At 50.8% G+C, this 13,054-nt stretch overlaps 1 protein-coding gene across 6 annotated transcripts in view; it reads left to right on the top strand.

Moving 5' to 3' along the window:
- Positions 1 to 13,054, top strand: part of ZFAT (zinc finger and AT-hook domain containing) — a 287,200-nt gene that overhangs the window by 232,400 nt on the left and 41,746 nt on the right. For 5 of the 6 annotated variants that reach the window (XM_058699156.1, XM_058699154.1, XM_058699155.1 and 2 more), the window contains one exon: positions 9,374 to 9,512. The exons of the other annotated variant lie outside the window; for it this stretch is intronic. In XM_058699156.1, the coding sequence (XP_058555139.1) occupies positions 9,374 to 9,512 (139 nt within the window). The remainder of the gene's footprint in view (positions 1 to 9,373; positions 9,513 to 13,054) is intronic. 6 annotated transcript variants of the gene reach the window in all.

Raw genomic sequence — 13,054 nt, 5'->3', positions numbered from 1 at the left:
GATTCCGTTCAGAGGGAGTGTGGGTATCTGGTGTGCATTTTAGAAATCTGTGGAAATACAGGCACAGTGGCTCTCAACTGGGTCTACCCTGTAGTTTTGGAGGTAGCTGCTAACGGGCTGTCCCACGGGCTGTCCACACGGCAGGCTGTGCAGAGCCAGGGCCCTGATGCAGGACCGATGGGAGGCCAGGGCAAGACAAGGTGAGTGGTTTGTGCTACCAGAACTTCGTGTGCTGCAAATCCTACCCTGAAAACAGCATCACCTTGTTGATCCTGTGAGCGGAACCAAAGTCCTTTGCCAAACTGAAAATCTCAGAGGAAAAGTTGCAGAAACCGTCCATCCAGTCCGTCAGCAGGGAGACTGCCCAGAAGTGGTGTTTGTTTGCTGCAGGCCTGCGGTGGGCAGGGCACCAGCTGTGCTGAGGAGAGTGGCGGGCACCTGGGCTTTGGAGTCAGACCGACCTTAGCTCACACCCTGGTTTTTGCCGGGGAGCAGACGGCTTACCCTCCCAGGGCCTTGGCGTCCCCAGCTGTAAGGAGAGAATCGATGTGTCTTCCCAAGGCGGTTGTGAGGCGTGTGGTAGAGACCCAGGGGTCACAGCCTTCATCGCCAGTGCATTCTGGTGTGCCTCCTCACTCCGGTCTTCCGTTGTTCCAAAGGCAAACGTGGAGATTCTAAAATCCCACGTGCAAAAAGGAACACCACTCTTACCTTTCCTTTGCATGATGCGGTGTGCCCAGAGTTTCTCTGTCAGAACAGTCGATGATAACAATTCGATGAGCATCTCCACGCAGGCTAATCTTTTCACGTGATCACTCCTCCTTGCGAGGAAATGAAGAAGCATGCCCAAGGTACCCAAATGTTCGGCAGCGGAACCCCGACTGAGCACAGGTGTGTCTGGCTCCAGAAGGCCCTGCCACTCAAAGGTGGTGGTGAGAAAGGTCCTGGGCCCCAGAGCTCTCCAAAGCACATGGTGGGGAAGCATCAGTCATGATTATTGCTTTCCAGAAGTAAAATCCAGGTAGGGCCTCAGTTGGAAGAAGCTGTCACTTCCCATCTCGTGGGATTTGGCAGGAAACAAGGTCCCCAGACTTAGGCTTTGAGCCATCGACACTCACTGAGTCTTGGGTCAAAGTCAAGTTCAGGGCCTGGGCCAGTTTTTTTTTTCATCTATTTAACTTCCCATTTACATGTCTGTAATTACTTAAAACATGCATTCTTTTCTAGAAATCCTAGAAAACATCGAAATTTATGAAGTCTCCATAGCCTAGCAGTGTCTGCTGCTCGCCCCTCGGTATTTCCTTCCTGTTTCCCTCAGGTCTACAGGAATCTAGACTTGGGAGCCTTCAACATAAAGAGCTGGTCTAGAGGGAGTGTTCCCAGGTCAGCTAAATTTAATTAGTACTGAGCTTACTGCTTGCGGGCACCGTTCTAGGTGCTGTAGTAACAATGATCAAAACAGACCAAAAAGCAACAAAAGAATTCTGCCCTCCTGGGGTTTATATTCTCACGGAGGGAATAGACAATAAGCAGAATAAGTAAGTAAATCCTGTCTTCTATTAGAAGGTAGTCAGTGCCATAAAAAGCAAACCAGCTCAAAGCTGTAAGGGGCGCCGGGGGACAGAGAGAGGAGGCCTCACAGGAACAGTGACATCTGACCATGACCTCTTTGACCTCAGGTTGCATCGACCTTCAAAGGGGCACGCACCTGGGAGAGCCTGGGGTGCAGGTGGGTTAGCCTACCCTTCTGTGGATCTTTTCTGAGAGGATGTTGGGTGGGAGAAGACCACACAGTGGAGCTCTGATACTATAGCATCTCTGCATGGTGGCAATGGCGGTGGTGATGGCGATGATATTTATGGTGATGGTGATGGTGATGTTTATGGTGGTGATGATGGTGATGGTGATGGAGATGGTGATGATGATGTTTATGGTGATGATGATGTTTATGGTGATGATGATGTTTATGGTGATGGTGATGGTGATGATGTTTATGGTGATGGTGATGATGATGGTGATGGTGATGATGACAGTGATGGTGATGATGGAGCAGATATTTTGAACATTTACTCACCCTTTCATCTGTATAACTTCTTTGGTCCCACCCAGTAATTCTGTGCTGTCAGTGTCTTCCCAGTCCCAATTTCTGAGGAGTAAACCAAGATGCCGGAAGTTCAGGTCTATGCCTGAGGCCACATGGCTAGTTGATGGTGGCCCTTGTGTAGTGAGGAGGTGGACACGGCTGTCCTAGCCACAGCTTTTGTTGGCGACTGGTACTTGCTCAGCCTTGGTTGGCGTTTAGAGACAGTGGTTGTTTCAGCTCTTGGCTGAGGGCCAAGGTCAGGAGCGCCTCCTACCGCCTTACCCTCCTCGTGCTCAGAACATTTTCCGAAGCCATGTCTTCCTCCCTCTGCAGTTTGGCCACGGCTGCATTCTGGGGCCCCACTGCTACTTTCACGGAGCTTCCCTTGGCCTGCTGTCGACCTGGTGTCCCTGGCTGGGCGGTCCCCCAGAAGGGAAGCAACGGGAGTGTAGTGCACTTGCCCCACGTAACCTGGCCTCAAAAGACAGAAATGCAACTCTCTTCAGCATTTCTTCTTTGCCTGTGTAACTAAAACTTAATTGTTCTTTGTAAGTCCTGGGAGGTTGTTTTTTCTTGTTGCTAGTGTTTATTTTTTATGGTCAGTTTTCTGATTTATTTCTGTTATTTTACGCTGTAACATGTGACTCTGAAAATGATCTTAGAGATAATAATAGTTAACATTCACAAAACCCTTATGGTGGGGGGCCAGCCTCGAGCCCCGGGCTCTCCTGGATGCATCCCCTCTATGACCAGGCACCTTGGGAGGGTCACAGGCTGCACCAAGGAGGAGGCTTCTGTAGGAGGGAAGGAGGGAAAGAGGGGTGACCCCCACCAGGAGGTGCTTCAGAGGATGATAGTAACAAATGTGAACGTACTAATTAATTAAGTGTAACAGTCATGAGACCTGATGTGCCTTATTTCTCAAAGCAGACTCATACTCTTTCTTGACACATCATTTAAACCCTGTCAGGTAAATAGGGAAGGTTTTTTTTTTTCTATTTCACAGATGATGTCTTAGCTGGGGTATCCCAGCCGATCAGTGGTGTGCCCAGCACCTGAACCTCAATCCCTTAGCTCCTGGTTCATTCATGCTTTCTGACTCCACGCTTCAACCTACGCTTGATGTAAAATGCTATTGGGTTATTACGAGGGCCTTTGCGTCACAAAGGTGTCCACGTTCAGATAGCCTGGTCTCCATCAAGCATTGTCGAAACTGCCTTGTACCAACCAGTCCGTATATTAGGGGTTGTAACAGTCGTACTATCTCTTCCTGCAGTTGGAATCCAAAGTCACTTGGGTATCAGTTAGACTTGTGGTTTGTCTCCTTCTTTACCTCGTCTTTGTCTCTATCTCTACCTTAGCTGGTTTTTTAAATTAAGGTTATAAAGTCTTCACTTGTGGTTGTAGGTTTCACCCCAATAGTTATCCAGAACCTTCTCCCAGGTCATTGTCTTTTTCCATCCTCTCCAGAGAGGGGTGGGCCCAACTCAAGGGCCAGGCTCACATCTCCATCCCTGAGCCTTTTGACATAGCTGCACGGCCATCTGCCGTCCTTGGTTGCCCAGACCACAGCGGGAGCTCGCGTGGCGAGGGCCTTCCTGCCTGCCGGGCCAGCAGGGCACCCTCTACTCCACCCGAAAGCTATCCTGGGCTTTGCAGCTGGTTACCAGTGTTACCACCTGGGACATCGCCTCATCGCCAGCTTCTCATCTGTTTTAAAACATTCCTCTTGGTGCTGACGGGAAGTTGGATTGGCCTCGCTTGCATGCAGGTAGATGCCTTCTAATCGGTTTCTCCGAGCCCAGTTTCACAAGTGAGATGGGACTTCCTGTCCCTGTCTGTTTGAGGAACCAGAACCATAAATCCTCCAGTTGTGAAAAAGTGTCTTTTACCTACTTCCCTGATGTAAGTCTGAGAACATCGATTTCAGCCTCCACCAAGTCAACCGCCCTTTGTCTTTCAACTCAGATAGCTGATCTTTGGTGCACCCTTTGAGAAAGACTTTTAAAACATCATTGAAACATGACCCCAAACCCAGCTTCTGCCCTTCGCCTTCTCTCCTTGACTGGCCATGTTACTGGAATTCTTCTTAGTACAGCCACCGGGGCCACGGCCAGGTCCCGTGGACACCCGTTAGGCCTTACCTTACCGGGTTTCTTAGTGTGTTGTCCCTGCCATCCCTGCCTCCGTGAAGGGCATTGTTCCATAGATCCTGTGACTCCACCCACGCCTGGTTCCTCTGCTGTCACTCTTTCTCATCCTTCTTCGTGAGCTCATCCTCTGGTCTGTCTCTCCTGTTCCAGATGCTGCCCTCATGCTGCTGCCCTCTTCACCTCACACACCCTCTCGTGATGGGTGAATTCCATCTGTGGGCCTCTGCTACTCGCCTGTGCTCAGATCTGTGTCTACAGCCCAGAACTCTCCTCTGAGTTAGGACTCATTCTCCAACCTCTTTCTGGAAATGCCCTCTTGGGTATCCAGAGTCCTGTACTCACACCCCTCTTCCTCCTCATCTGTAGAACTCCCTCCACAGCTGGTGCAATGCCTTCCTCTTGTGTCTTCCTTGCTGGAGACTTGGGGTCATCCTGGGGGCCCACCTTCATTGTTTCACACTGCTTCTGAGTCACTGGGTCTGGCTGGTTTTACCTCCCCCATCTCTCTTAAAGCCTCTCTTCACTTTCCACTTCCTTGTGCCATGCTCTCATTTTAGGGCTTATACAAATATCTGTATCATTTATCTGTAATATACATACATACCTGTGTAAAGACACATAATCTATAATCCATATGTGTGTATTATAGATGTATCTGTGTCTCTTGTGTGCACCTCTAGCCACAACTGGACACGTGTTCCTTGCCTGCAGTCTTGTTCCTTTCAAATCCACCTTCCACCAGTTTCCAGAATGGTTAATTCTAGGTGTGAAGAAACCTGGTGGAGACGTGTGTTCCTGAAACCACGTTGCTGGCATGTCCCCCTGTGGTCTGGCGACTGTCTCCTGCCGTCTTCTCAGCCCCCAGCAGTCCTTCCCCATTATGGTGCTCCAGGAACTGCCTACAGTTCTCCCAGCCCACTGGGTGCTCCTCGTTTTTAGGAGTTGTTGGTTAGGTCTGGGCTTTTTTATGTCCGGGAGATCCATGCCTGCCCTGATGGAGCTCCCAGGGGACCTGGTTGTTCAGGAAATAATGGCAAATGGGAAGTCAAGTCATCTCTTTGTTGCTGGCGGGGCCTGGATCCCCAAATCCAGTGCAGACCAACTGGTCAGGCTGGGAACGTGTGACACTTTTGGTGGATTCCGTAACTGGACTGCAGTTTCCTTATCTGTAAGATGGGGATAATTGTACCTAGCATATTAGGTGGTTCTGAGACTTCTAGGAATTAATCCCTGCAAAACACTGAGAACTCCTGGCCTGTGGTAGGTAAAACTGTAATAATTATTATGCTTGATTGTGTTTCTTTTTTTTTTTAATTTTTTTTTTCAACGTTTTTTATTTATTTTTGGGACAGAGAGAGACAGAGCATGAACGGGGGAGGGGCAGAGAGAGAGGGAGACACAGGATCGGAAACAGGCTCCAGGCTCCGAGCCGTCAGCCCAGAGCCTGACGCGGGGCTCGAACTCACGGACCGCGAGATCGTGACCTGGCTGAAGTCGGACGCTCAACCGACTGCGCCACCCAGGCGCCCTCGTTTCTTTTTTCCAACTTTTTTTTTTTTTTTTTTTTTTTCATTTTTGGGACAGAGAGAGACAGAGCATGAACGGGGGAGGGGCAGAGAGAGAGGGAGACACAGAATCGGAAACAGGCTCCAGGCTCCGAATCATCGGCCCAGAGCGTGACGCGGGGCTCGAACTCATGGACCGCGAGATCGTGACCTGGCTGAAGTCGGACGCTTAACCGACTGCGCCACCCAGGCGCCCCAGCCCTCGTTTCTTAATAACTCCAATGTAACCCTGAATAGCAGGAATGCCTCGCTGGTGATTCCGTTTAGTTTTTGGCCACAGTAAGAACGTGGATGTTTTGTTTTACACGAACTCTGCTGCTGTAGCTGCTTCTATGTTCGTCCTGACTTTGGGGCGTCTTTGGGCCTGAAAGCTCTCGATAAAGAACTTCCCTTTGAAGATCTACTGTCCCTTGCCAACTACCAACGTCCGACTTAGACCCCGAGTTTTCTGATTTTCTTGCCCAGATAGCATCGGATCTCTGCATTGACATCTATGTCTCCGAACTCATGTGGATTCAGAGGATCACAGATCTCTGTGTCCATCACTGGATGCTCAGGGTGGAGCACAGTTCCACCTGCTTCCCGAAGGCGGTCAGTGAGTACATGCTTCACCACTGAAACCTCAAGACTTGGAATATTAGCAATGCAGTCAGACTTGGTGTCTGGCCGTGGACGTAGAGATGTCACGTGCCCTCTCCTCCGCCTTTGTCCCCAGCCCTGCTGACAAGCGGCAGCACCTCCTCATAGGTCTGAACTTGCTTTGTTGGAAGGGCCCAGATGCGGCCCAGTGACTGCAGTTGTAGGGAGAAGATGCCGAACGGAGGTTCACTGGTGATTGATGTCACTGAGAGGTTGCGGGGGGCCTGACACAGTGGAAGGGCACTGAGGGTAAGAGGCCGCAGGGGGACAGATCTTTCTAAACCCCTGGTGCCGTCGAGCAGCTGAGTGGCTTCTCACCTCCCCGCATCTTCCAGCGGCTACGATCACGGCCTGCCAGAGGCCACAGGAGAACGTGCCCTCATGGAGTGAAGGTTGGTTAGCCTCTGAAAGCGTCTCTTTCAGCTTTAAGAATTGAAGATTTTGGGTAGAAATTGGTGGTCAGTCAGTCACAGGTGGGCCCACCTGTACATTTTTTGGCCTGTCTGCTCACGTCTTGGCAGTTTTTCTCCTCATTTGCAGTTCTGTCGAGGAGTGGGCATGGGAGTACAGGTTGAAACTCTCACGGGGAAGTTAACCTGCTTGGCCCCACAAAGGGCGAAATTGGCTCTGGGGCATGGAGTTAGGTCCACAGGACCATTTCTGTAGTTGCCCCTTCCTGCCTTTTATGCCCACTGACCACTCAGCCCTGGTAATAGAGTATTATTCGATTGTTCTTTCTGATTTCTATATAAGTGCTAGTGTTCCAAAAGTAATTTTATAACGTTTGCATATTTAGGAGATGAAAGCATTTGAAAATGTTTTAGCTTCTATTTTAACTCTGCAAATAATGACACAGTGGCATTTTAGATTGCTTGTTCTCTGCTCAGTAGACGGATGAGAGAGCCTGGCTAATTTTTGCCTTTGTTCCGGGTCCTTTTGTTTAATAAATCCTTGTGGGCCAAGCCACGGGGTTTTCTTGCACAAGGGACTGAATGTAGCACATGCAGTGTGGCCCAGAGCATCCTATGACCACAGAGTGGCCTTGCGTAGGGTGGAGGGAACGTTTCAGGTTTTCTCACTGGATTGACTTCCGTGGGTCTTTCTCTCCAAGAATGGCCCTCCTGGGAGTAACAGCATTTGTTTCATAGGCCGGGATGGCCCCTTCCTATGTGCTGCTGGGACAGAAAGGAGCAGGAGCGAATTCTGGAGAGGTTTCCGAGGAAGCCTGGACAAGACTCAGTAATTAGGCGAATAGTAAGAGAAAAGAAAAGTCTAGGGTGACACTCAGGGGTTTGCCTTTGGGTGATGAGCTGATTTTGCAGAAAGAAGAGTCTGAAATTGTGTGCGTTTATTCTGAGGTGCCTGCAGAGCATCCCCGTAGAGATAATCCGGAAGACAGTTGGACATCCCTGTTTGTGGTATGGGCGCGATCGCAACAGGATATATATCACGCTGTCAGACCGATCGCTGGGTCTACCGCAGGAGAGCAGACAGGCCCTGGACAGAGCTCAGAGAAAGCCGGCATTTCCCGTTGTCCCATCCGGATCCCCAGGACTGTTCCCAGAGCTCCTACCACCATGGGCTGCTCTCTCTCTCCTGTTTCTGCCAGGCCAGCGAGCTGCTTGTGTTCCCAGATGGGCCCTGAAGGCACATTGGGGATTCACGTGGCATTCTGCTGGACAGTTGTAGGGCTCACGGTTCAGAGGGATACTGATACTGTCTTGCCTGTGCGTCAGGGCGGGGGATGGAGCAGTGATCCAGACGTCCATCCTTCGCTCAGCCGATGGCATGGCCTCACTGGGTTCCCTAAGGGGCTTGAGCAGGCACCCCTTTCCTCCTCACCGCTCATTCTGGACCCCTCAAAGCAGTATGCAAGGTGGGAGCCAGGCCGCATGACCCCTTGCGTCCTTATCTGGAAAGTGCCTCATCCTGCCCAGGTGGGGGCTGGAAATACATTTACCAGGTGGATTTCCCTAATGGGGGACAGCTGTGGGTTGATGCCTGTGTCTGTGCACATGCTTGCAGGTGAGTCCTGTGGAGAAAGTGACTTGGAGAAGCAGGTACATCAGGGAATTGTGAGGGGAGCTACTTTGAAAGACATTCACTTTATTTTGTTTTATTTTAGTTTTTAAATGTTTGTTTATTTTGGGGCGCCTGGGTGGCTCAGTCGGTTAAGCGTCCGACCTCAGCTCAGGTCATGATCTCACGGCTCGTGAGTTCGAGCCCCGCGTCGGGCTCTGTGCTGACAGCTTGGAGCCTGGAGCCTGCTTCAGATTCTGTGTCTCTGTCTCTCGGCCCCTCCCATCCTCGTATTCTGTCTCTCTCTCTCAAAAATAAACAAACATTTAAAAAAATTAAAAAAAATAAATGTTTATTTATGAGAGAGAGAGAGAGAGAGAGAGAGAGAGAGAGAGAGAAAGCGCAGACAGGGGAGGGGCAGAGAGGGAGAAAGAGAATCGCAGGCAGACTTCAGGCTCCGCACACAGAGCCCGACACAAGCCTCGATCTTACAACCGTGAGATCATGACCTGAACCAAAATCAAGAGTCAGATGCTCAACCCAATGAGCCACCCAGGTGCCCCGGAAGACATTCACTTTAAAAAAAAGAAAAAAAAAGGAAAATGATAGATTGCTGTGTTCCTCTTATGTTATTTTCTTCTTGGACAAGAAGTGGACAAAATGAGAAATGAAAGCAGCCACAGGGGACACCTTGTGCAGTGACTTGCTTGGTCCCCGCCGAGGCAGGACTCAGCATCCCGACGTTGCGTTTTTCCCTGGAGCGCATCCTTGGGGGTAGCCTGCTCATCAGGCTTTGGGAGTGTCAGACACCCGGGGTGGGGGGGTCGGTGGAGGAGGACATTGGGGCAAGTTGCGCCCCTTCCGCTTGGGGCTCGACCTCCCCTGGGGCTCACCTTCAGTCCTTGTCCTTACAGCCCTTCCGCTGTGCCCATTGCCATTACTCCTGTAACATATCCGGCTCCCTGAAACGGCACTACAACAGGAAGCACCCCAACGAGGAATACGCCAACGTGGGCACCGGGGAGCTGGCGGCCGACGCACTCGTCCAGCAAGGTAGGCAGTGTGCCCCTTGAGAGGAGCTGGGACATCTTGCAGCTCAGCCCCGACCCCTGAGCATTTTGTTAGTTCCCCGTCGTCATGACTGTGCTCCACGTCCCCCGTTGGTATGTCCCGGTGTTACTTGCTGCCTCCGTGGAAATCCAGGATGAGGAATCCTAGTTTACCACCCTCCCCACAATGTTCACTTGCCAGCGCTGGCTGCCTTCTGTTCTTGGTCCATGTACCTTCCTCCTGCATGAAAGTTCCTGCTCACGTGCACATTCTCTTGTCTCCCTCAGTATAACTTCCAAGGGCTGTTTGTGGTCCAGCATCAGGTGGCCCATTTTGTTTCGCCCTGCTCCTGTTGGACATGGTAGGGTTTCCAGATTCCTCTTTTGCAATTATGAATCATGCCGTGGCAAGCATATTTGTAGGTGAGCTTCTTTAGATTATCCAGAAATATTTATTGAGTGCTCAGATTGCTTATTCATCCTGAAAAGGATAAACCATTTAGAGCACTTAAACTGAACAGAATGGATGCAAACCTCTCATATTCTTGAAAAGCCTGAGAGGTTTTTTGTGGGGTTTTTTTTGCTGCTTTTTTCAGTAAATGATCGCATATTCCCACTTGAGAAGGTTGAGCTCATGAGCTGTTGCCATACAGAGAAGTGCTGCTGTATTTATATCCGTGCCTCAGTAATTCAACTCAAAAAATGATTGCCGCACACAGTCCATCAGTTTTTACTACTTCCTGAGTCCTGTGACTCTTTGAAGCCAGAGACCGTTTTAGAAACCTGCCCCCAGTAAACAGAGACGCGGGCTGGCGCTCCCGGCTGCAGGTGCGGGCGCTCCGAGGTTTCTGGTGCGGCGCAAAGTCCCCGCTCGCTGGGATTGCCTTGAATGAATCTTCATATAAAACAAATGAATTGACCGAATCCTTCAGCACTTTCAGTGACAGGGCTGATGTATGGAGGTAGATAACGGCATAAAAACTCAGGATAATTTTAGAGCCATCCATCAGGGGTAACGGGGAGTGTGTGCCTCGTGTTTTAATGACCGTTTCATGGAGCTGAAGACCGGGATGGCGCCGTGGGGGGTGCAGGGGCCCTGGCTCGAGTCTGTGCTCTGCTCCTTGAGTGGTGCCATCGGGGCACGTTAACCAGCCTCTCCAGCTCAGGCCCTTCACCTGAGAATGGAGTCGATAGCAGCCTTCTCTCCTGGTGGCGGATGGGGTTACCTGAGCCAGCACCTGAGTGGCACGCAGTTCATTTTCATACTTGTTTCCTTTTTCCTGAAAACATCTACGCCCTCTAGAGCTCTAGAGCCATTGCATCATTTTTGATGCCCCCCACCCCCCACCCCGCCCCTCCTGCCCCGGTCCAGGAATCACAGAGGAGAGAACCGATTGCCTTAGAGTCACAGCAGATTGCTGGAGAAGCAGGCTAGACATTCCTTTTATTATCCTTCGCGCTGTTGGGTTGGATTGGCAGGAAATAGACCTTTACTGCGGCTGTTGGGACAGGCGTGGGGCTCTGATTGATGACACTATCACTGCTCTCTGCTTCCAAACTTTCATCATCGCCTTGCGGAGAATGTGCCGGTGCCGAACTGTTTCCTGCCCTACGTTTTCAGTTACCTTTCTAAGACGCTCTGTCATCCGTTGGCATTCTCTGACAGGGTCTGCCGGGTTTTAATTTTTATCTTCGCAGGGGCATTTTTGGTGTCTTCATATACACATATACATGCGTATACATATATGTATATATGTGTACGTGTCTACATATGTGTGTATATATATATATACACACACGTACATATGTACACACACACACACACACATATTTCCAGTGCCCCCTTCAAGGGACAAACTGAGGAAGGAAACAACTAGATGCCTCTCTTGGCTCATAAGAGACATTACACCATTGTATTTTGGCGGGAGAATAGTCTCTGAAATGAGATAGCTGGTTGAGTATGAACACAGCTTAGGAACTTTAAGAGCACGATGCTCCCACTGTTCCTCTGTCTGAGAGCAGGCAGGAAAATGGAGGGACAACATGGGATGCACACAGTTGCTGTGTTCGGAACGCTGGGTGCTTGGGTACCACTGGAAATTTTCATCTTCTTTTGATTAATTTCACAGAATTCTCCCCAACCTCTCCCCACCCCCCACACTTGGTTTTGTTTTTCTCTTCTAGTCCCTCATCAAAAAATATCTTCATGGGACTTACTAACTTCTTGTTTTGGTGTAGAGAAATATGTGTTAGAGTAACGTGACAACAAGCTGTGAACAAAATGTACCCTTCTCAGAGTGGTGTTACGGCCTCCCCACAGGGGAAGGGACTCCTTGTCCATCAGCCCAGTGTAAGCAGTGCCACGCTGTGACACAGGCAAAGCCATCAGCTGTGGTCAAAGGTTCTCTTACCCACGATGCTCAGGGATTTGGGAAGGATGTCCACGCGTGGCACTGTGCAGGAGGTAGGGAGGAAGGCCTAAAAGGCAGAGATGTTTCCAGGTCAGACATTTCTGTTCCTTGCCGGTTTCTGGGGGAAGGTTCCCCGGTGGTCTCCGTGGAGTCGGGGTGATTTTCAGTGGGCTCCCGAAGGCCTCTGGAGTGGCGGCTGCTCGGGCGTCCACCCGTCGTGTTCTGTAAATGTTTACCAACGGGCTGTCTCAGGGGCAGGGAGAAGGGAAGCTGGTTTACAGCGTTCACCAGCTTCTGTAGTGGAAATGGTTGTGCTGTGGCCAATTTGAAGCTACCAGTGTGATGTCCCTGAACTGGACAGAGATGCGCACAGCGGCTTGCGAGCTGGTGGCAGCTGGCTCCCGCCTGCCACTGGTCCCCAGGGCACAGGGGTGACGATGGCACCCCTCTGGGACCCACAGTCCCCTGAGAACTCTGGTGCGTTTCGGTAATGAGACTTGCCCGGAAGGCCGTGTCGATGTGTTACTACTCCCTGCTTATATTTGGTGTCCTTCTGATACTTCGAAGGCAGATTGGACAATCTCTTGCTAATTTTCTTAGCCCATCGCTTGTTCGTTAATATGGATGTGAGGCATTTTCCCACACAAACACACGTTTTCACATCGTGTGGCTACAGCAGGCCCAGCCCTGTTTCCTCTCGGAATCTGCCTGAGTTAGTAGCTCAGGGGCCGCTTCCCTAGGTCTCTGGCTGGGGGCTGGCTTCACTTCACAGGCCATTAGCTCCGTCCTGAGCTCACCGCAGGACACAGGTGGGACTAGCAGGCTGCTTACTTCCCAGTGACCTCAGAGCGGCCCCGCAGGTCACTCCAGGTCACTCCAGGTTATTGGCGTGAGCACAGGCATGGGAGTCCGGGGCCCGGAGCCGGGGTGGCCGATCGCTGTGGCGCTGGGACGACTCGCTTAACTTCTCTGAACATTGTGTTATGTGTCTTCGAAGACGAGGTGCTGATTCTGCTCAACAGCAGTTGCAGAGATTAGATCTTACTCTCTAAGGTCCCAGGAGGTGGCTGACACGTAGTGCTTGATAAATGGTTCAGATTGGCTATCGTGTTTATTCCCATGTTCCTTGGTCACC

The sequence above is a fragment of the Neofelis nebulosa genome, chromosome 14 (assembly GCF_028018385.1).
Source record: "Neofelis nebulosa isolate mNeoNeb1 chromosome 14, mNeoNeb1.pri, whole genome shotgun sequence".
In the NCBI taxonomy this organism is placed as follows: domain Eukaryota; kingdom Metazoa; phylum Chordata; class Mammalia; order Carnivora; family Felidae; genus Neofelis; species Neofelis nebulosa.
The sequence above is the reverse complement of the archived record's forward strand: the minus strand, read 5'-3'. Positions and strand labels throughout refer to the sequence as shown.